The sequence below is a fragment of the Emydura macquarii genome, unplaced genomic scaffold, assembly GCF_026122565.2.
Source record: "Emydura macquarii macquarii isolate MOO-44397 ecotype Brisbane River unplaced genomic scaffold, CSIRO-AGI_Emac_v2 contig_2897, whole genome shotgun sequence".
Taxonomy (NCBI): domain Eukaryota; kingdom Metazoa; phylum Chordata; order Testudines; family Chelidae; genus Emydura; species Emydura macquarii.
This window is the reverse complement of record NW_027133034.1, coordinates 4,243,070-4,270,836: the sequence shown is the minus strand read 5'-3', so window position 1 is coordinate 4,270,836 and position 27,767 is coordinate 4,243,070. Positions and strand designations below refer to the sequence as shown.

Genomic DNA, 27,767 nt, shown 5'->3' with positions numbered 1-27,767 from the left:
AACCCTGGGCCTGACTCGCTGTTGCCCTGCACCTTGTCCAGTCATTTAAAACAGTGTAGAGTGCTACCATTCAGGTCCAGTAGTGTTTTGTGCTGATGTAAATGACTATTTAGGGGTGCAACACAGTGGTGAATCAGGCCCACTGAGTCCATAAAAAAATGAGCTAAACACATTTCATTACCACTGTCATTGGCTAATTAATAATGAATGAATTAGACAGTGCTATTCCAAGACACATTTCTCTATACACTATATCTATTAAGAACCTTTTTCTTCTAGATAATCAAAAATTCCATTTCCTTAACATAGTTCTCTTTGTCCTGCAGCCATCTGAGACAGACTAATTCCCTTCCTTCATTTATATGTTGCTCCAAAGCTGTGACTGTCCTCTTGCATCTTTCCTTTTTTAGACTAGAAACTTACACTGATGAATAAATGCAGATTGAGATACCTTTGTTTCTTTTGCTCCCTTCTTTACGCTTGCTAATGGTTTGCTTCCTTAGTTCATCCTCATAAATCTCCTCCTCATCTTTGTTGTCTGCTATTCTTTCAGTTTTTTTCCTCTGCTCTCCTCATTCACTCCCTTTTAACTCCCAAATACCAATGATTGTTTCACTTCTTTTCTGGACCCTTAGAGTTACAATATGCCTTCCAGTCTTCTCTAACGATGTCATGCTGCCCCTTGCTCGGGGTTTATGAAAAAGCCATGACTGGGCCTTCAGTATGTTTAATCTTACATACACACTTTCATGAGAGAATGACCACTTTAAACCAGGATTTCTTCTCCTGCAAACATGAGACCAACACTTAGGCCATGTCTACACTTACAAGTGTACAGCAGCACAGCTGCACTGATTCAGCTGTGTGTAGCCATGTTATGCCGGTGGCAGAGAGCTCTCTCATTGACATAATAAATCAGCTCAATGAGCAGTGGTAGCTATATCAGCGGGGGAGCAACTCCCGCTGACATCGCTGTGCACATGAGCGATTAGGCCAGCAAAACTTATGTTGCTCCAGGGGCTGTTTTTTTCAGACCCCTGGGCAATAAAAGCTTTGCTAACATAAGGGCTAGTGTATATACGGCCTTAGTTTGAATTATTTTTTTACTGCCTTAGCCGAAGGGAGATAAGAAAATATGTGCGGTTTATTCTAGTGACATTTTATAATAGCTTTCCTCTTCTGGCTGATCTCGGTGCTAAGATCCTTCAATAGCAGAGTAGACTAATACCATAACATTGATGGGAAAACTATTTGCAGAAAATGTGCTAGCACACTGACTTATGGGGAGTACTCACAGGTTTAAGGTTAGGCACACACTTGAGCATCTTGCTGAATCAGGGCTGTGACAATCTGACAAATTCCTGTGATACCTTGAATGAACTTTATTGAATTAAATTAAACTTTATTGAATTAGGTGAATGCCTTTAGGGTCCATTATATCAAAAAGGCAATTATGTATGTGTTAGTGTGCAACCATATGTATTTCCATGGGAAGGCTAAACAGGAGAACTGCAGGACGTGATTAGGCAAATTCACTCAGAATCCAGAGAAGCCGCCCCCTTGGAAAGGTATGCATAGACTAGTTCGGACTAGATTCTTCAGGAACTGACAGACAAAGAAACAGTTTTTTGAAAAATACCCTGGGTTTAAACTCTCTCCTGGCCTTCTTCCTGACCCAGTAAGTGGATAGGACCCATGATCCATGAAAGGCCCCAGTCCTTAGGGTAGGACTGGAAGACTGGGCCTTCCAGAATCCATGTTAGGGTTGGGGTTAATTTTAGTAAGCTTATTAGCATGAGTGCAGGTTCTTTTACTGTTTTTAGTATATTTTTCTCTATAATGATTTTTATCTTAAGAAGAAAGTAGGCTTGCATAGGAAGTGCTGCGTGGTAACTTATAACTGTTGACAATCATTCTGTTATCAATCTCTGAAGAGAAAGCAAGGAGGTGTCTTTGGGCAACCCATCTGTGCTGGGAAAATACACAGTGAAGGCAGGGAACTACGCAGCCGGGGAATACCCTCGTCAGAAGGGAGGGAGACATGGCTCTCCCACCCAGAAAGGCAACTGCTGGGGAGTTGGAAGCTGAGAGTGGGTGCTCTTTCTGGACCACTGAGGGGAAATACAGATGCAATTGCCCTGGACTGCAGCAAGGGCTTAGATGTTAACATTACAAAATCATGGGCAGTGAATAAATAGATGAATCTACAAATACCATTTTTCCCCTTTGGCAGGTGGAAAGATTGGAGTGAATGGGATTTGAAATTACTTGTGTTTGCTTGGGCAACAATGATTGCCTTAGAAAAAGAGAGTCCTTTTTTAAAATCCACTTATGTCATGCTGCCAGTAAGGGATCGTCTTAATTTGTACAGCAAATTCTTTCTTGCTTTGTCCTTCTCTTACCCTTATCTACTTGTCTGTTTGTATATCTGTGAAGGTGAGCTCCTCAGGACAGTGGCTGTCCCTTCTCAAATGTCAGGAAAGCATCTAGCAAATCAGGAGTGCTACCACAAACAAAAATAATAAATAATAATACATCATTTTAGAAACAGCACCCCCAGCAAAATAACCCTTGGCCAGCAAAATGGATATTATAATCATCTCTGTTATGTACCAGTAATCTTACCCTTTACACCAGGGGTCCCCAAACTGTCAGCTGCAAGGGCCACTCCACTCAGTCTTGCTCTTATGGTGGGCTGGAGCAGCTGGGCCTATGCCACGTGGGAGACGGGCAGGGCCGTGAGGAGGGACCAGCCACTGTGCAGTGCTGGTTGGGGCCAGGAGTGGCTCCTGGCCAGGGTGCTGGGCCCATGTCACATGGAAGGGGGACGGGAGGATGGGGTGGGGCCGGGAGTGCAGAGCAGCCACCGCACAGCACGGCTTGGGGCCTGAATAACAGGCAACAAATCCTATTGCTTTAGCTGACCAAAAGTTACACATTTTGTTTGGCAAGAGAGGAAGTGGGAGAATCCTAACAAAAAGAAAAAGAACAGAACGCTACCTTTAGTTCTTTGAGTTCATTAAGCAAACCATTTCCTTCACATGAACCTGTTGTTTACTGTCAGATGCAAAATGTGTCACTTGCTGTATGTATACTGAAAGATTTGAGCATCTGATATTTTAAAAACGGTGTCTTCTTATGAAAAAGCAACTTTGCAAAGACACATTTGTGTGCAAAGACTTTTTGTGGACACTCCCACTTGTTCAAGTGGGATTTTCATGTGTAGCCTCCATCACCTACATATACAAGGTGTATGTGCAGGTGCGTGTGAAGACATGTTCAGGAATATTTGGTATTTGTTTCACCAAACTATTCCAGCCCAAAATCTTCCTGCCCACCTTTACAGAAAAGGATAAGGTTCACCAGCAGACCAAAATATTGGCTTCTCTGCAGCCTAGGAAATAAATCTGTTTCTCTAAATAAATTTTTTGGACAGTGTCACAAGGGCTAGCTCTCTGAGGGGTCAGGCACCCAGCCTTCCTGTAACAGGCTCTGTTAAGGAGACCGAGCCACTCCAGATCCATAGTTAATGGATAGTTAATGGCTAAGTAGCTGTGCAGTAGTTAATTACTTATGGAATACCTGAGCCTTTTGAAGGATTATGACATAAGGCAGGCAGGGACCCCAAAGAGGAAGCTTCTAGTGAGAGTGCTCTTGAGAGGAGTTGAGTAGGATGCCACTCCTGGTGGTGCTCTGTCTGGAGAACAGAGGCTCCTGGAGAGAGGAATCATATCCAGGACACAGCAAGACACTACAAAGGTCTCCAGGCAGGGAGGCCGAGTGATACTCTGAGTTAGCAGGGGAAAGATGAGCTGTCCAGGCAGAGAGGCATGGAGAGATACCCTGAGTCAACAGGGTAGCGACTGCAGAGCTCTAGGCAGTGGCGATGCCTGGGGATTTATAGCGAAACAGTAGAAGGAGAAGGCTTGTTTACATGCCACATTTAGTGATTGTTTAAATAAACTAGACCCCTGAAGGAGTATTTTTCACTGTATACAACCCCACTGAATTTGTTGAAAGCCCATTAACGGAACCTCAGGCAGTAACGTAACTGTGGCTCCACACCGGGCTGCCAGCGGTGCTCCTGGGGTGAATGCCCACCATTACTGACAGAAATCCATGTGGTTGAATCCATGGCACCATGAAGTCAATTGGAGTATTGCCATTGTCTTTGATGAGGCCAGGATGTGTTTCTCTTTACAGGCAGTCCACACTTTGCTGAAATCTAGTTCCATTATATAATTTAATTCCAGGACAACGTTAATGTGCTTGCAACAGGGATTTTGAAACACTGCAGATTCTCTGTATTTCATAGAAGGAATGAGTCACCATGACTTTTTTTTTTTAAATACTTACTGTACTATTTGTATGTTTTCTAAACCACAACAGGAAGCACCCTTTTTTCATCACTAGGAGCCAATATCAGCCCGTTAGAGGCAATGCCTACATTTCCACACCCAAATTCATAACAGCAGCCCTGTAATGAGTACTAATTGCTCTGACAATTCAGAAACATAAGCACTTAAGATTGTTCAGGTTTGCAAGAATAGACTTGAAAGTGAAAACAGAGCTGTAGTTATTCATGACTAAACACGGTGTGTATAAACTGTAAGATGGGCATAGCATTCCAAAACACTTGTTTTATTGCTGATCACTGTGTGGGTGCCAATGTGGGAGAGAGGGCCCTTCTCCTTCCTGCTCACCCAAACAATGTCAGGGTCCTTCCATGTGGGGGTATTTGATGGACTCTCCCTCCTACTATTGACAAGGAGGGACACAAAGGGGATGGGGAAGGTGGGTTGGCTTTGCCGCTCCTTTACACAGGCCTATGGAACTGGCTGGTGCACTTATCCTGCCACCCACGATCCTCTGGGCACTCCTCTGGGCACTTCCTCCTGAGGCACTACCCCTAGCGTTCTCTCTGGGACACTGTGGCTCTGCATTGCCTTCAGCATACGCTGATGTTCTGTGAAGCCGGCAATCATTGTCCTCAGTATCTGGCTTGGTTTGATCTTGTTACTCAAGAGGACCAGAAGTGGATTCATGGATAGATTTTGTTCACAAAAACGGGCTATTTAGGACAAACTGGAAGCTCTATATTTTGCATGTTGGGAAAACTCTGGAGAATCATTGCTTTATTTATCATCTTCCCTTAACATTTTTTCTGCCTGCTAGTCTAGTCCTGACATTTTTGAAGAGGGAGTGAAAGCCACCTTTGTCCACACCTAAAATGCTACAGAGAGTGCAGCTTGACAGACTGGAGGATCCAGTCCTAGTAGTTTGTTCCCCCATTGTGTTTGGAGGACCCCAAATCCCTTCACTTACTGGTGTCTCTTACAGGCCTGCTCCCTAATAATAATAATAATAATAAAAAAAAATTTGGGCATGATGCTCCATGCCACCACGTTTATGGAAGGGAAAGCTCTGACTTCCAAAGGCTATTACCTAAACGGCTTCTAGCTGTTCCTAACACTCCCTCCTGTGGCTCAGTGGCTCATTGGATATTGGCTTCTTGATCATGAATTGTCTACAGCCACTGAGGTCAGTTTCATCAAACATTTTCATAGGGACAAACATATAAAGCAGTGTCAAATCCTTCCTGTATAACCAGTCATACTAAGCCACTAGAGGGCCTCTAAGTGTACAGCAGGGTCTGCACTGAGTGTGCACATGGGGATGGTGACCAGAAGAGGTTATCAAGCCCAGCAATGAAAACTTTGGGTTTATTATTTAGATTGTAAGGCCCAGATCTTCAAAGGTATTTCGGTGCTTACTCCAATTAATGTGTGCACCTAGATTCTTTTGAGGATCTAGGGCTACAGTTTTTAGAGCAGAGCCATCTCTTATGTTTGTCAAGTGCTTCACACAAAGGGGGTGGGGCTCTAAGCACTACAAACAACAACAATACATATGTCACCACTGTGGAGTTATACCAGTGTAAAACGGTGTAGTTTAACACAATGGAGAATCAGGCCCTTCATGGGCTTTATGTTCAGCCTTGTGAGTTGCATAGTTGTTTACATGTGAAAACTTTGCTCAGTGCACAATTTGATATTTATTCTGAATTTTGAAAAATAATCTGAATATCACTCCCCATGCCCAGCCTTCACCATTGATGACAGCAAGACAGAAACAGCATTAGGTTTTCATGATGCTAAGAGCCTTCATTTTAAAACCAATACATTGTGTTGCTAGTTACCCTTATGTTCTGCTTTTGGAGGCTGATCTATATAATCCCATTCAGTGCTGGTTTATCTAAACTGTGATTTTAATTGTGCTGCAGGAAGCTGTTAAATTCTCCAAATTTATTTTCCTATGCAACAACAGCAGGCATAAAATGTAAAGCAGCCACAAAGGGCATACTAGACTTCTTCACAGGTTAATTTTATTTGTAAAGTTACACTTGCGTTGCTCAGATAAAAACTGTACCTTTGTATATGCTTAATCTTTCTCATGCAAATAGAACCTTTGAGTACACTCTTTGGCTTTGGATAAGTAGAAAAGAAGGATTAATAATGACACACACAGGATAGTAATATGAAAATACATTTTCCAGGCTACACATTTTCCAGATAGCCTGTGTCTGGACCATAGTCCAAACCAGAGATCCCTCTCTGTTTACAGCTTACATTATATTTTGTAAACAGATGAGGTGAAGGGAATGATAACCTCGATGACAAGGCTGGAATGCATCAGAAGAACGTGAAGCTTAGTTGTCACCACCACACAAAGCCACCAGAATGGTTTCATAATCTCCTTTGGTTTCATCCTGTCAATTTAAGAACACTAAAATTATTATTACAGTTCTTACTAAAGACCCCAGCTAAGATCAAGATCCCTGTGTGTTACTAGATATATCCATAGTAAGAGACAGTCCCTATCCTAAACTAAGGCCACAATTCTGCAAAGATTTTACAAACTTGATTAACTGAATGAACTCTGAGTAGTCCCCAAGTTAATGGGACTATACGAAGTGCATAAAATTAAGCACATGCATAAATCTTCAGGATCACAGCATTCAAATATGAGCTAGACAATGATGGATTATAATAGTTTTACAGATGGGGCACTGAAGCACAAACAGATTGTTATTTGCCCAAGCTCATGTAGGGAATCTGTGGCAGAGCTGAGAATATGCTGAGTCCTGATTGAGTGTACTGTCTTAACCTCCCTACAGTGGGTGAAATGAAAAATCCCCCTTTACCAATGAACATGAATGTTCATTGAAACTATCGATCTTAATGTGTTAACATAGCTATTCCTAACTTGTGTTAATGTAGGGTTCTTTTGAAGTAATTTTAGATGTACTAATACTTAGTTTTACGATGGGTGGAGGGCGCAGGACTGGAGGCTGAGGGGCAGCTACTCCCACTTCCGCTCCTGAGGCCCTTTTCTGCCCACGTGTGATGAAAGGCCACGCTGGGCCTCCCTCCCAGGCTGAGGGATAAGGCCGCCCCCCCATCCAAGCCAGCGACAGGCTGCAGGGTTGGAGCAGCGGGTAAGTGCGGGGAGGGGGGCGCCAGGCTGGCCCTTTGCAACAGGTGAGGGGCGGGTGGTACAGGAGGCTCTGAGTGGTACCCCTCAGCACCTCCCCCCACAGGTTGTGAAGGGCCAGCCCAGCCCCCCTTCCTATGCCAGGGGACTGAGGCCACCCCATCCAAGTCAGCTCTGGGTTGCAGGGCTGCAGTGGGAGAGGCGGGCACCATGCGTCAGGTAAGTGCAAGGAATGGGGGGCAGTAGAGTCAAGCCTGCATTTGCACCCCCCTGTGCCTCATGCCCCCCCTGCAGGTACAGACTGGGGGGGTGGCACTGGGATCACTCCTGCCCTGCACAAGGGGAGGGGGTGAGGCCCCGGGAAGAGGAGGCAGAAATGTAGGCTTGGCCTCCGGGTGCCGGAGATCCGCCATATGTCACTGCCGTGAGCATCTAATTTAGATCAGAATCGCTCTGTATGGTTGGAAAGCGTGTCTCTCTCTCTCACCAACAGAAGTTGGTCCAATAAAATATATTACCTCAGCCAATGTCTCTCTCTCTCTAATATCCTGGAACCAATGCAGCTACAACTACACTGCAAACAGCAGTAGAATTAGTAGTGGAAATGCTACCCAGTCTGGAGCCCTCTGTCTATCCCTGGAACCTTTACAAGAAGGGTTGGGGCCAGGTGAGCATTCCTGCCCTGCCACTGTCTCATGTGGAACCACAGTTCAGCAGAAGCCAGTAGTTCAGTCTCTATGCCCACTCAGTCCTTGGCCTCTAGGCTGTAACTGCCAAAGAGTGCTGCATAGTGCCATTTGCAATGCTTTTGTGACACAGATGCTTACCTACTAGGAAAGGAATCAGCCCCACCACCATTTTCATGTGGGTCTCTGCAGAACCATCAGCTAGTAATTATATTTCAGCCCTTCCTGAATTAAAATTAGTGACCTAAAGGATAGCCATATAGGCTATTACCAACCTCCTGAGCCACCCAATTGCATTTTACATTCAGTAGTTAATATAACTTCAGCTGAAAGGAAAAAAACATACCAAGATGGCCTGGCAGAGAGATTTGCCATATAGCTTATTATAATAGCCCTTGATCTCATTCATGTCAACTTCAGATCGTGAAACCATGACTCTGTTCAGTGTTTTTTCACGTGTCCCAGAGCCCTGTTAGAAATAAATCATGATTACATCGGCATATGAAGTATAATTCTTAAATCAGGATGGTACGTGTTTATTTTGGCAACCTGTATGATTTTCACATCAAAAGGAATTGCGTGTTAAACAAAGGGAAAAAATGGATTGTTGCAATGTAAATCAAAAATAGCTGTGAACTCATCAGACCACATCTGTTTGAATGAGCAAGGGCCTCAGGCCCCAGAACCTTCACTCCCTCTGATCCCCTCAGATCCTCCCTTTCAGGCCCCTGACAGTATGGAGACATACTGATAAGTCTTCCTTTGCTTTCTGCTGCCCCTGGACTGTCTCTTATAGTGAGGGTCCATAGAGAAGCAGATTACCCTGTGGTGTGTGGAGGACAAGTGGAATTTCGCTTGTTTTCAATGTCAGGGAAACCACAGGCTCTCTATTAATATTAAATAGAAACATGAGGAGGTGTCTTCTCGTATTGATATGCATGTAAAGCCAAGTATAACTCCTATTAATGCTAACGGAATTTATGTGAATAAACTTCTAAGCATGGGGATGGGGAAACATCCTCATGACAGTGGACTAGATGATTTCATGTGATCTCCACAATTCTACAGTGACAAGGACATATAAGTGACTAGATAGATACAGGTACCATAGGCATTCTTTTACAGTTCATGCCAGGCATAAAGACATTATCAGTTCCAATAGTATTCCTCATTTTATATAGTGTTAATATTGTTGAATCCAAATTAACTTTACGTATATCCACTGTAGATTTGTAGATGCAGATATATTCCTAGAGGGATAAGTCCCCAACCCTCTTATACCAGACTTGAAAGTATGGAAAAATCACTGATTTCTCTTCCATGACTCCCTCCTGAGGGGTTTTCCATGACAGAGCGCTTTTGGTCCAGTCTGTCATCAGCCTATATTTAAAAAAAATTATCCTTCCCCAAACAAAGTTTTTCAGCATACTTTACCTTCATTGCCAAGTAGAGCTTTTCTGCAAAGAAAGCCGGCTTGCTTGTGGCACATTTCACTGCAATGAAACAATGTGACAGTTACTTATGACAAAGTGTGGAAAGGGAACAATTTTTAAATGCGAATGCATTCTCGCCATACCGTGTGTAGGTGCCTCAGTTACCAGCACTTTTTTTTTTTTAAACTAATTTTCTATTTCCCTTCAGAACATATGAGAGACTTGTCAGTTGCTTTCGCACTCACTATATTCATACAGATGTAGATTCTCAGTGGGGGGAAGAGTACTGTAGACAGTGCTGAGATGGGATTTACCAGCATGAAGTTCAGAATGATGCTGCAGTTCTCAGGTGGCAAAGGGAAGCTGTTTGTTCAGTGTATAATGAAGTTTATGACAGAAACTGCTGGGGGTTGTAAACCAGAAGAAATTAACTATACCAACCACCTGACAAATATTTGATGTATTTTAGAGCGTGCCAATGATACTTTTCCATTTTTGTGCCCAAATTAAACCTAACAAAGGAATAAAGCTAGTTGGTGTGTTATGGTTGCATTAAACACTGAGAGCTAGGTTGAGAGTACAGTAATAATATATTTCACACCTTTGCAGCACCTTTCATCCATAAGCCTCAGTGTCTCCTGGAGCTCTCTGGTGCACAAGTGACATGCTCACTTCATCACACCTTAGGAAAATGACTGGCCATTCCACAGGCTGCAGTGCACAGACGGAGCATGGTTCTGCCTCATCTCTCCCTCTTTTTGAGTGGCATGTGCCCCAGGAGATGTTAGAAGGGAGATATTCTTGTCTATCAGCAATTTGTCCAAAGTCAGACAGAGTCAGAGGCAAAGTTAGGAATAGAATCCAGGTCTCCTGACTCCCAGTCCCATGCTCAGTCCACTGAGATGTGGTGTTTTAAGTGAGGATTATTCAGCCACAGGGTAGTCCCCAGTATTATAGCTCCCATCATTTGTACTGTTCATGGTGAATAGCAAGTTTAAAGGATATAACAAGACACGTGGAAATAATGTACAAATCTGCCTTGAGTCTTTAGAAAGATATTCTCCTAAGAAAAGCTTTAGGTGGATGCCTTGTAATATTTTATCAAAAATGCAAAGTAAATCAGTGTGGAGAATAAAAACTCTACAGCCCTGATTTTTATTTACACTGAGGCAACTTTATACCATTCTGGCAGCATAAAGAACCTTAAAGTGAGTTTAAAAATTACTTATGCTCTCTTTATGGTCCCTTTACATGGCCACAGAGGTGTAAAGTGACTTTAGTACAAATGAGAATCAGAGTCTATAGGTGGATTTAGACAAAAACATTTGTGTTTATGAAATGTGCATTTTCACACATTAATTTATATTTTTATTTATTTGAAATAACCCGTTTACTCCATTTTGTTCCAGTTGAACTTTCCAAAGTGTCAGCTACCAAACTGTTATGTACAGTAACAGTGTTAGTTTTTATTGAAACACAATAGGAGACCAGGATTCCTTCCCATTGGGGTGACAAAAGACAGTTTACTTCTGACATTCACATAGTTAATGTGGAAAGAAGTTCAGTTTAGAAGCAATGAGTTACTTGGCAAGCGGGATTACATACCAATTGCTGTCAGACAGTTCTCAATGTCGCCTTTCAACTCCAGGTCTAGTGCCTTGTTCATGTCATGTTGGCTGTATTTAGTATATTTCTGAAAGACTAAATATGGATATTAAGCTTAATGAAAACTGTGAAAACATGTTCTTGCTCTCTTTATTTTGTTAATGTTAGACAGTTCTCTGATGTCCACCATATGGAATGGACAGTTAGCTACGAGTTTGATGATATCCTCAGATCAGCAAGAGATATGCAGTATAGGAAATAAGCTATTTGAAGAGTTTGCAGCAGCTTGATTTTTTCCAGTTGCTGACACAGGAATTGATGTACACATGACAGAAAGTGTAGTTCTGTTCCAGGCCCTTTTAACCCAATATCCTGTCTCTGACAGTGGTCAATAGCAGATATATCAGAGGAATTGACAAGAAACCCCATTATTATACCTGCCCATATGGGAATGATCTTCCTAACTTCAGTCAGTTAGTGCATTGGATTGTTCCCTGAAGCACAAGCATTTTTCCAAAAAGCAAATTAAACCAGATACATGTCTACTGCATTTACTCTAGAAGATCCTCAAAATTGGATGCAGTTCAACCCATAGTGTGAAATGTGAACTTTATGCAGCAGTTTTTGTATATCATTGTATACAAAATGTGTGTATTGGGTATATATCTCATGACAGTAATTTATTCAGGCCTTTGCTAAAATAACCAGGCCATAAAAGTCTTCTCATGTGCATGTTTCTGTTCATTAGGTTATACAGTATCTGTTTATATGGATATAGCACCTTTTATCCAGAGGGATCCCAAAACACTTAACAAAAATGATTTATAAGTTATATGCTGCTTTACAACAATGCACAATGTTTTAGGCCAGGAGATGAAAATTACTCTCCAAAGTTTCCAGTTGAAATTGCAAGAGAAATTCTTAACAAGCAAAATAAAATGTCCCAGACTGTAATTTGTTTAGGATAAATTGAGATTACATTTCTACTTCTATGAAAAGTGTCATGGGATCTTCAGTGACAACAAAAGTTCAGGATCTTAGTTGTACATTTCATCTTAAGGAAGGCTGGGAAATTTCTAGTTCAGTTTGCCTGACTTTAGAAATTGGGGCCCAGCCCAACGTCATTTGAAGTCAATGGAAAGATTGTTTGATTTCCGTGAGCACTGGTTAAAATCCTTAGTTGTTTCAATATTTCTGGCACCTATTACTCCGATACATGAGCTGTGCATTTTTAAAACACAGTTCCCCTGAGGCAGAAAGCTTCATTCAACCTACCCCTTCGAAGATGTGGGAAGCTTCTCGTAGTAAGGATGGTAATGAATGTATTGATATCTGTTCCTTTTCTTTTCTCTCCTGCTTCGTATAAGGCCTATTGTAAAGCACAGAGGTTTACATATTATCCTTATAATGAGAAGACCTGAAATACTGTACATCCAATGCTGTCATCCTCAGCCAAACATAGGCCTTTGCACCATGGTCTTCATCAAAGGCTAAGGATATTCCATACATAATGTAGAATGCCTCACATTCCCACAAACTAATCCAGAGGATTGTTATTCTAAGCTTTGCCCACTAGTACGGCATTCTTGGCTAACATCATAACAGTCCCATAGGGCACTAGGCACCTGTGCTTGGCATTTCCAAACTTTTTTAACAGGACCATTCCTGAGAGAAATATGCTGTGTTGTGCTGTTTGTGTGGAAAGTACAGGACTGACTGGCTTTCTATTGCGGGACCCAAATGTGACATTAACTCAGACAAGAACTCCACATAAATGGGAAAGCTACACACTAGATCTTCCTTTTCTGGACCTTTCCATGAGGTCCATTAATGGAAAACCAGAAGAACCAAACTCATCTTCCTCCTTTTCCCCAGCTCTCCAGACATCCTTCACCCACTATAATCACCTGTGGAATGGTACCCCCTTATCATGGCTAAATCCATCTAGCAAAGGAATTGACAATATTACCCTCTTCAGAACCCAACAATGATACACTTTAATTGACCTGTAGAGATTCTACTGAGTGCTATAATGTACTCCTTCTGTTTTAAGGGATGAATGTGTTGTCCTCTCAGCCGTGCATGCGTTTGAAAGAGAAAAAGTGCTAGGAAACTGAACTCACAATTTGCAGGAATGAGGCTAACTGGCTGACCTTTATATCAATTTTGAGGTTGTTCTAGCTCGGAGTTAGAATAGCGATGACATGATTTCATCTACAGGCATAAAAGCTCAGGATAGACTATTATTTCTGTGTTGTTGGCTAGAGTGTTTACTCATAATAAAAATCACACTAACCTAGAAGCTGTACTATGGGAAATTTTTGTAGTATTTAAATTTTCATTAAAAAGATTCTAAAATCTAAAGTAATGACATACTAATAACCATCAAGAAATCTTGAAAGGCCTATGATTACAAAGCTAAATCTACAGCTAAAAGGAGGAGTGCTACAAAGTTTACTTTGGCTAGGATGCTGTAGGTGGATCTTCCCACCCATGTATGCTTCTTTCTCTTCTCAGAGATTGGCAGATATGTTGGTTTTTATAAATGAAAGGAAGAGGTCCTGGGTAACTTATCAGTCACACTACAAATCTCTACTTGCTCATGTATTAACAACGTTCTCCAAGAAAAGAGGCTCAGTCAACCCATAAACTATAACTCCCTAATAAAGGATCTTGGGTCGGGTAGGGAGTACAGCAGGTAATGTAATGTCCTCCGCCAGAGAGAATGTGCTAGTTACAATCTATGTTGAGCATGGAAAGAACTCAGAAAGAAAACATTTCTCAGGTAGAGTACAGAGCATTTTCTCACCCTTGCATCATTGTCAGCAAGCTCTTCATTCACACGAGCATCTTCATTTCGGTCACCCTAAAAAATTTCATTTTCTCACATTATCATTTATATAACCCTGGAATGAGTCTTGTTTCCCATTAAGCCATTTTGGCATGAAGTTTTAGAGTACTAAGGTAAAGTTCCAATAGGAAATTCAATCACTCTAAGAATGAAATCAAAGCATTTGCAAGCCAATCAGGTTTCCTTTATTTAGGACCAGATTTGAGTAATGCCTTACTTCTCGAATAATCATATGAGCTTCAGTGTGACTACCTGTGAAGTAAGATACTATTCACCATAAAATAAGGGGTGTCAGAATCTAGCCATTAGGTAGAAATTCATATACTGATTTCATCTTAAGACAGACCTTTAATAAATTTTATTCAGATGAAGGATTTTATCTCAAGATGATATTTGAAATCTCAGTCCTATACTGGGGGGGGATATTTCACACAGATTGTGACAGCTTGAGATCTCTGAATCATGGAGTCTGATATCTTTTGAGTTTACAGAACAATTTATATATCATGCCTACTAACGTTTTCTCTAATCTGCTTTTGAATATCTGCATATAGGGCATTCTGTCCACCTCCCACACTTTCTGCTTTTATCCAGTTATATTATTATTAAGACATATTTCCTAATATGTAGCTGAAAGTTTTACTTCCCTATTTCTTGGCATTGCTTTTTAACTTGCCATCTTTGGAGACTGAATAATTTCTATCACTTTTCATTATTACCTTCAAAATGCTTACAAACTCTGATCATGTGAAAAAGTTTAAAAGCAAACAGATGACAGTAAAAATCAAGATTTTTCTTGTTTTCATCCTACTACAAGTTACATTATTATAAATATCTTCACTTGTTTAAGAGAAATTTTGCTCCACATAGATTTCTTTTTTGGATTATTTTTAATATACAGTAATAAGCATTTAAAGAAGTTAACATGCTTTCTCTGGGAGATGTACATATATCATCTAATTCAACAAGACTATTATCTCTTATTAAAAAACAAAGTTTACTGAAAGTATTTGAACATGGCATACCTTGGCTAGAGCAAGTAAAGCCTTTTGGAAATCTCCAGATGTATCTGAGGCAATGTCTTTTGCAAGATCTCTCTTAAGCTCTATAATAAAACAAAATAAAAAAAAAAAAGCTTTGATATTGTAAAGAATTCTTTCATCATATTTATAAAAATATTCCCTCCAGTTCCAAATCTCCCACTTAAATGTGTTTATATCAATATTGGAATTAGTAATTTACTTTGATTTGTGCCCCATTGTTTTCTTTGTAGAAAGCAGTCTCTGAATAATTTCTATGTGCCGCCTCTAATTTGTTTACTAATAAATTGAGATGAACTGTGAAGTCTGGATTCAGATCTAAATGTCTAACCTTGGGAATAGAAGGTGGAAAATGTTTTAGATCCATCTTTTATAAATTCCTTGAGTGATATTTTCCATAAGGAGTCTGGTGTCTCCATGGGAAGAAGCAGGAGACAGTAAAATCTCTCCTGCCCCTCTGGAGTGAATGTTTTTATGCTATGAATTGAATTGCTCAGTCTCATGGGCCATCGATGCTTCAAAACCACCAACACTAAGGAGTAGAACAGCTTGACAGAACAAGCCTTTATTCCTTCCCCAATGACATGTCCTATTCATGTAATTTTACAACCTATGAATTACCATCCCTGTAGACTCTGTTGATTTCTCTGATTTCCCTGTTGCTCCTTGAAGCCAGAATCTCAATTAAGGTATCTTCATCAGTTCCAAGCCCCTGTTGGAAAACAGTTGAGTGAATTTTGTCTGACCTTATTTAACTCAGGAAACACTATATCTAAAGGCAGAGAACCACATGTGATAACTATAAAATCAATATCCTTGATTACAGAAGCATATATGTCAGGAAGGTTAGTGCAGCTGTGAGACCATACGCAGTAAGCCAGGCCTTGCAGTAAAGCAGAAACAAACATTTCACACCATCTTATAAATTATCTTTACTGTAGTTCCTCTTTATCATACTTAATGCTACTAGTGCCTGAGAGAGATATTACAAAGACTGAGCATCTTATAGGTAGGGCTTGCTGTGGGTAAACTCGGTGGAAGGAAATACAATTACTTTTTTTTTTAATTAGTAATTTAATAAATACTTTAGGGAAATAAGGGAAAGAGCACAATTTGTTCAACCCCTGTCCAGGGATGCATTTGCCAACTGAACTTTTGCTTTTTTACTACCTGGAATCTTTCTTGTTTAGTCTACAAAATGAACTGTTCAAGAACCAAATATTCAAGATGACTGTGCACATCAAACTAATGCAAGTAAAATCAGATGTTAACAAACTTGATGAAATAGTTAGTCATGAAACAGAACAAAAGGGAATGCTTTAGCAAGTTCAAATCGATAGCTTGGCTTTATTGCACCATGGTATTAAATAATCCAGTTTTCAGAGTGTGAAATGCTCACACTTAACTGATTTTCACTTGCAAGTTATCAATGCATTTTCAAAAACTTTGAAATAAATAATGCAGATATTACTTTTGTCTGATATGTTGAATTTATTAGCCTTCTTATTTGGCACTGCAGACAATATTAGAATTTGAATATAATTGCAGAATATAAGCAAGGATAGCAACAGAGTTTTTTTAAGTTGGAAGTTGTGCTGAAATTTTATTACCATACCTTCATAGAGGCCCTGAGCTCCTCAGCATCAAATTGGGCTGGAGTTTTCAACAAAGCCAGGACAACATTTTCAAGTTGACTTTTGAGGGCTTTTTTCAAAGCATCTTCCAGAGGCTACAAGGAAGGATACACAATTGTAAACTGGCAAGCTTTAAAGACTCACAGTTCAGAAGCACCCAGAAAATGAATGTGCAATCCTATTCCACCTTCCATCAGTACCTTAGGAAAAGTTCATCTTCCATTACAAAAATCATGTTATAAGCTTTGTGTACTTTGTTTGCTTTTATTCATGTTAATGATTCTTTAACTAGCTATTACAAAGTGTTCAGAAGTGCTCTCTCTCCTGCATACTGCACTGAAGACAAAATTAAACCAAAGCAAACTTTCTAGCTCTTAGAAGAAGCTAACATTGTTACTGTGACCATGACTTGCTTCCATGTGCATTTTGGGGGTCTTTTGTGTTTGCCTGGTCAGGGATATAGAAATTGGAAAACTACCTTAATAAAATGGAGATTTCCCAACAGTTCAGTACTGGGCAGTGTGAGGTATTGTAAGTTTAGGATTAGTAGTGGATCTTGACAAGCCCTATATACCAACTCTCCCTAACTTCAATGCAGTTCTTGATATTTCAGTGTGCCCCAAAATTATAGTCCTATGCCCCCCACCTGCAATACATTCATCTAATAATTTCTTTAAGAGCCTGTCACCTCTTTACTGATACACCAAGCATGGGTACTCTGTTCTGCAAGTTAGGGCTTCCTAAATCAGTGGGGTTACGAAGGGAGCCAGCACTACATTTAATAGTCAGTGTCTGCTGAATTCTGTTTAGGTTCTGATGCTCCACCAGTCACTAGAGTACATGGTTCCCTAGTGAATATTTTTTTTAGTTTAGTTTTAGTTTAAAATTCTTATTGTCTCTGGGGTAGGGTTTAGGCTATATAAACCACACTGAGGTTTGCTGAGCAGCAAGACAGGAAACCTACACAAAAAAGAGGCACTTTATTATAACTGTTTTCTTAGTGGTTCTCTGCAGGCTGCTTCAGAGTGAGTAACTTGATTGCTGGTTTCCTGGTGACTTAGCAGGGGAGGTAAGAGCTCAATAATTTAGGTGTGTTGATTGTTTAAATAATATTTCAGTAAACAGCAAAGTTAGAGTAGACTGGAGAGTTTGTTGCGTGGGAGGGGCGGATGCCGAGCTAAACACCTTCTCCAGGAGATACAATAATCCCCAAACTCCCTCAGACCACATGGGGAAGTGTGTGATCTGAACCATCCACTATGACGGAGCAGCCTGTGCATCAGGCTCACTCAATGGCCTAGTGTAGCAGGAGAAGGTGTCCTGCTTCTTCCCTCCCCGTTTGGAATAATGAAATGCAATAATGGACTGGCCACAAATGGAAAGATTCTCCCTAGTTCTCCAAGCTGAGATATTGTGATTGGAATTGGCCCTTATGCAAGTTGCGCAAGATTTCTTGCATCCTCACCCTGTACACCTGCACAAGGGCTAGTCACAGTCCTGCCCTTTATGTCTACTTTTCTATATGAATAGCCAATCTAATTGTATATAGATACCCAGGATAAAAAGTAAACACATCAGCTCTTCTCATGCTGAGAATTGCCATGTTGGAGCATAATCCCACAAAGTACTAAATGCCTCCAAAATATTAGTGAGAGCTCTCTACTCCCAATGACTCTAAATGAGTCCACTGGGGCTTTAGAGTGCTCATTAAGCTAAAAGATTTATGGCCTTTGCTCATTTAACTGTGCAATGTAATTGCAATACAACATTATCATCCCCTGCCACAGCCTTCAGCAACTACATGGGGAAGATTTTTTATAATATTCTGTTTTGGGAAGCTAAAGCCACGTGGACTGTTTGGACTAGCTGCAAAAACTGAAAACCACAAATTGCATATTAAAGGCAGCTTGGTCATTACTGTACCTTTCCTTTAGATTGCTGGTATGCAGCTTTGATCTGCTGGCGCTGTCCATTGTTTCTTTTAGTCAGGATATCAATGATGGTCGCTTCATCCACACCTGAAAGTGATGGAAAGCAAAGCTTTGTAAACCATTTTCATAATCCTTCCATTCTGCTTGCCATTGTTATGCAAGTTAAATTATGTAATCAAATCATGATTTGTATATTATATTCTCTGAAATTTGTTTTGTTTAGACACATTTACATTTATCCAAGAAGACAAGGTAGGAATTAATTTACTAAGTTGTGATTCCATTCAAGAAAGCAGTTAAATAGGTTCCTTAAAGGTTGTTGAAATCCATGCTTGCTATGGGGTCACATACAAAGTCATTGAAATGTTCTGAGGGAGTTACACACAATAGGCCATAGCTAAACAGAATATATGCTATTAGCTGTCACACTCACATTTAACTTCAGTAAGTCTAATTGAAAAAGAGGTCATATTCTGGACAAAGCACCCAATGTGAAATTCATTAAAGCCAAAAGAGTAATTGGAACAGCACATAGCACAGTATCAGCAAATTCACTTCTTAATGTTAGGGACATTTTATGGGAACCAAAATCATTTACTTGGCATGTAATAAAATTCCCCTTCAGTTCCCTAAAGATTCAATTTAGAATATTGTTAGCCTTTGTGCAATAAATGCAAGAACTGTTAATGCAGCATTATAGTGTAAAACTGAAAAACAAAAGTTAAGTAATCAAAATGTTCAAGTTTTTCCCCATGTGGCCCATTCAGAATGCAGCGGTTTTGATAACTCGCTCATCTTTTAGTTCTGTTGAATGCTGTTACCTCTGGTTCTGTCATTTTATTTAAGGTTATTCATTTTCATCTTCCCTGGGGAAAAATCCTAATGCTGTACTTGTGTGTTATATTTTTACTCTTCTTACCTTTAGCAGTTATAGCTTTGTCCAATGCGGCAACATCAGATGATGGATTGAAGTTAGGGTAGGTATGAACTGCAGATCCGCCTTTTGAATTTTTCTAAAGGAAACAGGATTTGGTCATTTCAGAGACTCACTTTATGCAAAAAAGAAACTTCTGTGAGTTTCCTAATTGGGAGAACTGTGCTATTCCATACCATTATCAAGGAAATGAATGTTATCCCTTTGTGACCCCATTATTAAGGAAAGGAAAGAGTCGAGCACAAGGCTATTTGTTTATATTACTACCACCCTACCACTGACTTGTTGTGACACCTTGGGCAAATCACCTAGGACCTGTTTCTGGTGTCACAACACCAGTGCACCAGGAGCAACTCCACTGAGGTCAATATGTTACACCAGTGTAAGGGCATGTCTACTCTACAAAGAGAAGTCAACATTAGGCAGTTTATGTGACCTAACTATGCAAGCATACAAACTACAGTGTTCCTCCTGCCGCTGTAACTCGCTTGTTATGCCGACCTAGTAAATCCATCTCTACGAGAGGTCTAAGGCTTAGGTTGACATAGTTCCAGTGACACAGTGTCTGTTTAGACACTAATTACTTGCATCTCCTGTTGGCTGTCACAGTGGCTGACAACCAGAGCCATGAAATTGACATTCTTGTCAATTCTTGGCAAGAATGTCAATTTCACTGCTGGTAGGGTACCTCTTTTGAAATTGTGTGTGCGCATGTGTGTGTATGAGGGGGGGAAAATGTTCCCGCTGTGAGTCCCAGCAGAGATGACAGCTGAAGCCTCACTGCCTGGCACTGAGAGCCTGGGCTGTGGGATCCCTATAGAGCTCCCAGCTGGAGCCCGCTTGCAACCCAGGCTCTCAGCTCCTCACTCTGCACAGAGCTCCCAGCTGGAGTGTAAGAATACCTAATCTTTCTATGCCTTAGTTTACCCACAGGTGAAATGAGATGAACAGTTACCTAGCTCACAGGGTGTTTGTTGTGAAGCTTCATTCATTAATGAGTGTGAAATGCTTTGAAATCCTAGAATGAAATAAATAATAAAAGTGCAAACTATTGCAATTAAAATCTCTTTGGGTTGCACTTATACTACTGCATCAGTCTAGTCAAATGCAAACATCTGAACTTTCATAGAATTAATCATCTGTCCTCTATTTTCAGTTTTATCTCTTTTGCCTCTCTCTCTTTACTGGGTATATTTTAATGAATTTTGGAAGTGAATGATTAAGGAAGATGATATAAGAGGCAACGTGCTAAGTGTACATGCATCTGATGCATAGGACAAAATGAACTACTTAACAGACCTGAAAAGAGCTGATATCTCAGTAAGCAACTATATGGATGGCTTTCTTCCATAATTTATATCATTATGTGTTTTTATTAACGTATACCTGTATCTTGACAAAGCTAGGCTAGGGAGAGTCACATGTACTTAATACCATTAAATGTGCCCCCAGAACCACTGTTGGTAGTCGTGGCACATTAAGAGGAGGCAATGCCTGTTTCAGTTCCCTAGCGTCTCAAACATGTCCTATGATTTATTTTTTTACACTGACTGCCATGGCAAATCTTTTGAACCAAAGCAACTGCTCATGAAAAGTGGTCTGGGCTGTAATGGAGCAACTGGGGATGTCATGCTGGCAAAAGGGGAGCCTGGCCAGAAGGCTGCTGTGCACAGGCAGCCCTTGGATGGAAAGGTCGTAGGACTGGGGTGCCACAAAATGGTTTAAAGCCATCTTAGCCCACCGTCTAGACCAACACCAAGTACAAGTCAGCCAGCACAGAGGAGTTGTGCAGAAAACCCCACTTCATGCTATTACAATCTTTCCTAGGTTCCTTTCCTCTCCTATTTCTTCAAGGAATGTTACATTCCATATGCACCGGTGAGAAATCACAGTGTATCACTTTATTTTTACTGACACTGACATCAGTTTGCCCACTGCCCTAATAAGCTTGGTCATCTTGAAGATTCTCTGCACCCTCCCAGGGGTGCTGGAACAATTTGTATAGTGGGGGCGCTAAGAGTCATTGAAAAATTGTAAACCCTGTCTATGATGGAAACCACTTCAAGCCAAAAGGTGCAGCAGCACCCCCAGCAGCCCTAGTTCCAGCACCTATGTATCCTCTTGGCGTATCAACAATGTTTCATATCTCTATCACCAGAACTTTTTAAGATGATGCAACATATTCCGTTTTGCAAATCTGGTATCATTGATGAGACTAGGTCCTTATTTTCATCCAAATCATGCCAAATCTGCATGAGAACAAAGAATTTATGTTGGTTGCCTCAGTTCCTCCATCACATAACTAGTCTTAGACTCTTGGCTTCCTGGTTGTTGGTTTGGGTTTTTTTTTAAATTTTCATGTTACTATGTCCTAGGAGTTCCTGTGTCCTCTTTAAATGTCATTTCATTCTGATAGTTTTAGGTGTTCCTATTCCCTTGTGTGGCAAATGGACTCATTTTAGCCTTGCTGCTTACAGCTGGCTAAAGAGGACAACATTTCATTTCAGTAACTGAAACGGTTGTCCCAAATGGGTGTTGGATACAAACTGGAGACTAGATGTTACTTCATTTAAATAAGAATAATATCTGTTATCTGATACTGGACTTGCGATCATAGACTCATATGCCAGAAATACCTATTGTAAAATCCTGGCCCATTGATGTTAATGAGAATTTTGCCATTGTCTTATATAAGGCAATCATTTCATCCCTTGTATGAAACAAAACACTGCCATAATGTTGGAATCTATCTATCTATCTGTGCTGATGTTTTAAAGCTGTTTTAAACTGTATTTCTAAAGTCATTTGTAAGTGAAAGTTATGCTCTTGGAGGGTCACAGTACTTACAATGCATTCCTGCTCCTGATTGTCCATAAACCAGGCCTGCTTCAGAAATGCTTGCACCATCGACATGTTGGCTCAAGTTTCTGGAGGAAGAAAATGAAACATTAGAAAACAGAATTTGGTGAGGAGTTAAACACTGGTGTGAGTGACTGTATAAAGGTATGTATGGCAGCCCTTATGTTATTAAGCAACTGCTCATACACAGCCTTAGATATTGAAACATGTTTTCAATACAGAGGAGATCATATCAGTGGCTGAACTAGTTTGGTATCCTGTTTCCAACAGTGGTTAGTATCAGCAGTTTCAAAGGAAGGAGCAAGAAACCCACAGAAAAATTTCTTCCTTGACCCCCATTAGTTAGAGGTTGCTTAAACCGTGAAGGTTTGTATTCTTTCAAAAGAAACTTTTTATACACAGTGCACAACAGCTTAGCAGAATTCATAAAAGAATTAGACGTTCATATGGCTATGAAAAATCCAGCATTATAAAGTATCCTTTTAGCAGCTTTAAATTTGCTGCCTTTCAATTTTATTGAATGTCCCCTTGCTCTTGTATTATAAGAAGGTGAATAGGAGTGCCTAGTCTACCTTGTCCACACCATTCCTTACTCTGAACGCTTCATTCATGTCCCTCTTATTCATCCTCTCTAGTTTTTACTGAGATGGGAGAATTTTCCACAACAGAAGAAGAAAATGATATTAAATATCATCTATTTTTTTTCCCCAATGAAAAATTTACTGGGTCAGAATAAATGTGTGATATTTTATAGTACATTTATCATTCTATTTGGTTTGGCTTTTGAGTACATTAGAGCTGGGGTTTTTATTATATATAGTGTGTTATTTTAATCGTTGTTTATCAGATTTTAACTGTGTGGCACAAGTGCCTCTGTGAGGGTGCACTTGTGCATGTGGGTGTGCGTATGTGTGTATGCGTAAACCACTGTGAAAAGACTGAAAAAAATAAATGTTCTGATTTAGTCTCCGAACCACAACAAATATAGAATTAAAGGCTGAAACTTCATCCTTATACTACCTTACTTATTGTGACTATAGGAAATTAATTAAGAGAGCTTGGTTCAATCCTGTTTTAAATAAATGGAGACAAATGACCATTTCAGGATTTGCCTGAAAGAGTAATTCAATGTGTGGTACTCAATAGAAAAAACAGCACTTGAAACATATATTATAAAGAGGGGATTGATGGGTAAACCACACTGAGCTACATTTTTGCTCAGATTGTTGATATTTAATGAAGGGTTTGATCAGATCCTACTGTGGCACAGTAAGAAATAGTATCTAAATAAAGTATCCTGTACACTTAAGTTAGGAAAACAAATCAGATTAGAGGATGTCTGAAAAACTTCTGACAGAATGTATGATGTTGTTGAAGCTGAAGATTTACTTTATATTTTTTTTAAATTTATTTTTGCTGAAAGCCCCATCACATGAATGACATTTGTGTCATTGCATCTCTTGGGTATAATGTTGAGACTATAAGATTGACATAATACTTAGAGGATTGAAGAACAATGTGAAGTTTGGGGGTGTATGGAATTTGAAGAGAGCTGGTCAAAAATGGGAATTGCCATCTTGTGGGAAATGCTAATATTTTGAAATTGCAATATAAAAATATTAATTTTCTCATGGAATAGAAAGTTCAGAAAAAATTCTATTTGGAAATATCAACACATTTTGTTCTAGTCTTATTGGATATTGAAAAGTATCTGCCTAAGCTGCCATGGTACCTCTTGGGAGTTGTAGTTCGGGTGCCTCAGACATCCATTTTCCTCTATGGGCTGGGCTCACTCCCTGGCCAGACTACATTTCTCATGAGGCACTAGTGTCATGTGACTCTCCTGGTTCACAGTGACAGTTCAACCAGAATGGAGACCACGGCGCATCATGGGAGATGTCAATCAACTCAGGAAACCTAGTCCATAAATGAGAATGGGGCCACAATGCACCTGAACTACAACTCTCAGGAGACACCATGGTCGCTCAGGCAGACAAGATTAATGTCAAACAGACCTGAAAATAAATGTCCGTTTGATTCAAGAAACTGAAATCTTTTGATTTGAGACAGCCTGACCAAGAACAAAATACTTAAGTTCAAATTTTCCTAATGGAAAATTGCAGTTTTCCATAGAGAACAGTGATTTTGGGGCAATTGCATTTTCCATTATAAAAACATTTCTACAGAATATACCTGAGCGGAGCTAATGTTAAGCATTTATAAAAACAAATAGATTAAGGATTGTGTATTAGCTGTTCATTTGGATCAAGAAAGTGCAAAGGTAGCTTAAAATTACCTTTGCAATACCACTCCTGAGTTGCACTTGGTGAGTCCAGATATAAGCTGTAATCTCTACTGTGCTTGAAATTAAATGGGAACGAATCAAACATTTAACTACAGTTAAAAGTTCTTGGGCCAGATTCTCTCTCACAGTTCCTGACACTCTGCTTTCTGAGAGGCACAAAAGGTAACAGAGAGCTCATCATGCAGGAGACCTCCTAGCTGGCTTAAAGTTGGTGGAGATGGCTCCTAGACCAACCAGTCCCCACACCACAAATGCCCTAGTGTAAAGGCTGTGATGCAGGTGAGATGAGGCTAGGTAGAGCACAGCCGTGTTCTTCACATTTCCAGCTACTGTAAGATCCTTTCAGGACCATAGGCAGTTGCTATAAATCTCTAGGCTGCTCTAACTTACAGCGAGAGTGAGTCAATAAGGCATGAGATTCAGTTAGCCATAACTAACTCCCTCTCTCCTCTGCCAAGCAGATCTTGGTGCAGGAGAAAATCTAGCCCCTTATTTCCCTTTTCTATAGAGACACTTTGATAAATAAAGCCATCCATTTTCTTCTAATAAACAATTCATATTTTTTTATTCGACAAGGTAAACAGCGCTCTTTGGTTTGTTCCTCTTGATTCAGAGGGTTAAGAAATAAGTGAGTCTACGTAATGAAATTCCTTGTTGACCCAGTTTAAACAAAGTATGTTGATTATAGCTGATAATAAAAGATTGCATGAAGACACTTCTCTGAGGGCACTCTTCAGAGTGAGGAGCCTAAGTTAGCAGTTGAGGTGGGTAAGAAAGGAACAGCAGCAAGACAATCTGAATTTGCTATGAAAAGAAGTGGGGAAGCTGGCTGGACTCCTGCCAGGATCATTAAGGAGAGGCACATTCTCCTAAACTTCTCTCCCCACTCCCCAGCTCAGGCTAGGGCACTATCTAGAAAAGACCTAGATGGAGAGGGAGAAAAAATGGCCAAGCCACAGGTGGAGGTGGGGAGGAGAGATTTTTTCCCCCTAACTATTCTGCTTCTAATGGGCATTTGAAAAGTTATTTGGCTGAGCATCAGACGTTTGGCCAAATTTTGTCCCACTATCCAAAAGCTGAATCTCTGTAGTAATATTAAACAGCAGCTAAACACTTTTTTATTTTCATCTTTGGAAACAAACCAAGAGATTGAATTTGATCTTACATTGCTTTTTTACACTCCATTGACTTCAGTGGAGTTACTCATGATTTACACTGTTGTGAGATTGGAATCAAGCCAAACCTTGGCATACCACATTTCATATAGGGGTTTACCTTGCCAGGAACTATAGCAGACGGATTAGCATGAGGGGTTATGTAGACACGCTAAATTGGTCTTGAAAGAGAGTCTATTAACAATGTTAAACCACATTAGCAAACAGTTTTGATAGTGTAGAAACCGGAAAAGTTTAGGTGTACCTCGTGTCCATGCCTACTGTACACTCCTGCCCACGCTCAGGAAATAGTGCTTCACTTTATATGTATCAAAAACTTGAAAAACCTGTCCTCAGGACACAAAAGTAGTACAGACTAGAGAGAAACAGCCTCACCCTTGGAGAAAAAAATTAATGGAAAGTCTGAGCAGACCAAGAACCAGATTCTGCAGCCCTTACTCATACTGAGTTGCTCTTCCATCAGTGTTTAATTATAAAAACATATTGTTTTCTTAGCTCTCTCTTTAAGACTATAGTCGAGGTTTCTTTTTCACTTACAGCTGAAGTTTGTGAAGCAGTGAATAATATATTGTTTTAAGCAGCTAATTATTGTTGAAGTAAAAGCAGTTTAAAAAAAAAAAAAAACATGTCCGTATGAGGGAGATTAGTTTCCTGTGATTCATTGTTTTGCTGTAAAAATAGCTTTCCATAGCAACCCATTAAAAAACAGAAACGAGCTCATTTCAAGCAAATTTGCTTTCCAATCCTTAATATTTATTAAAGACTTCTTTTGCACCTTAAGAAAAGAAAAACAACCGAGACGATTAACCCCTAAATGTAAATGCAATACTTTAAAACGAAGAAATGACCACACCCATCTCTGCCTGTGCCAACCAACACAATCTGCAGAAAACTGCACAAAGTCATTTGGTAAATGTAGAACACATTTATTAAAGTTTTCTAAATCAACAGAGACCCACAAAAGACTAAAAAATACATACCTTTTGCTTCACACTGCTAAAAAACGTTACTTCTCTGGAAGCTGCAGCCTGGAAGAGCAAGGGTAAGGCTTGTGACTTTTATAAAGCCTTTGGGTGACCACACCTAGCAACCAAAAATATTTCTACAACTCCAATGATTGGCTGCAGTTTGTCTGAAGGCTAAATAGTGGTTCTATGCAAACACACACAAATACAAATGCCTTGCAAAACTATTCGTTGGAGTGAACTAAGAGCAGATTTCAGAGTGAAAGAAAGAACAGGAGCAATGTTTTGGTACTGTACTTTTTTTACACTTCTGGGGTCAGACCTTCGCTGGTGTAAACTGGCATAAGTCCATTGAAGTCAATAGATTTTAAACCAAGTAAGCAAGATAAAAAGGGAGCTCAATGTTGAATGAAATCTTAATCCTTTCACGTTTTGACATACCTGGTTGTACAGCTTAAAAATCAAGACAGAAAGCAGCAGCAGCAGTTTAGTGCTGCAGGGAATCTGAGAAAGGGGTAAGAACAACAGATGTCTTCAATGAAAACTGGTGGCCATCAACCTTGCCTCCACTGGGGTCGATCTTGGATCAGAAATGGGTCAGTTTACATAGATGATTTTTTTCCATCTCACACCTTTTTATGTGCAAGAGAGGTTATTGGCCATGGACATTTTAGAGAACCAAGATCTGAAAACAGACAGGTTTAATGGGTGTGCCATAACTTGTATTTTTAAACATACAAATGGGCTGGAACGGCAACATTCAGATTTAGCTCTGGATTTCAAAGTCTTCAAAGTGTGTGGGGTTTGGTTCTGCACATAGACAGAGGGACCACCAGCTACAATGGATAGGAAATT

The 27,767-nt window shown here is 40.1% G+C and overlaps 1 protein-coding gene across 1 annotated transcript; it reads right to left on the bottom strand.

Moving 5' to 3' along the window:
• Positions 1-5,306: 5,306 nt before the first annotated feature.
• Positions 5,307-27,049, bottom strand: ANXA1 (annexin A1). Its single transcript, XM_067568649.1, has 13 exons — positions 26,928-27,049; positions 22,456-22,535; positions 19,594-19,687; positions 18,667-18,761; positions 16,725-16,838; positions 15,731-15,821; positions 15,095-15,174; positions 14,028-14,084; positions 12,494-12,587; positions 11,219-11,314; positions 9,615-9,673; positions 8,527-8,649; positions 5,307-6,769 (listed from the first exon to the last, which is right to left on the bottom strand). Exons 2-13 carry the CDS (start codon positions 22,519-22,521, stop codon positions 6,710-6,712), a joined length of 1,029 nt encoding a protein of 342 aa, XP_067424750.1. The 5' UTR covers positions 22,522-22,535; positions 26,928-27,049; the 3' UTR covers positions 5,307-6,709.
• Between the last annotated feature and the right edge of the window lie 718 nt (positions 27,050-27,767).

Excerpts from the sequence above, each read along its gene's own strand:
- ANXA1 (XM_067568649.1), bottom strand. The coding sequence starts at position 22,521 with ATGTCGATGGTGCAAGCATTTCTGAAGCAGGCCTGGTTTATGGACAAT. Across the intron at positions 19,688-22,455 it reads ATCAGGAGCAGGAATGCATT|AAAAATTCAAAAGGCGGATC; the intron begins GTAAGTACTGTG and ends TGTTTCCTTTAG. Across the intron at positions 8,650-9,614 it reads AGCTCTACTTGGCAATGAAG|GGCTCTGGGACACGTGAAAA; the intron begins GTAAAGTATGCT and ends TATTTCTAACAG.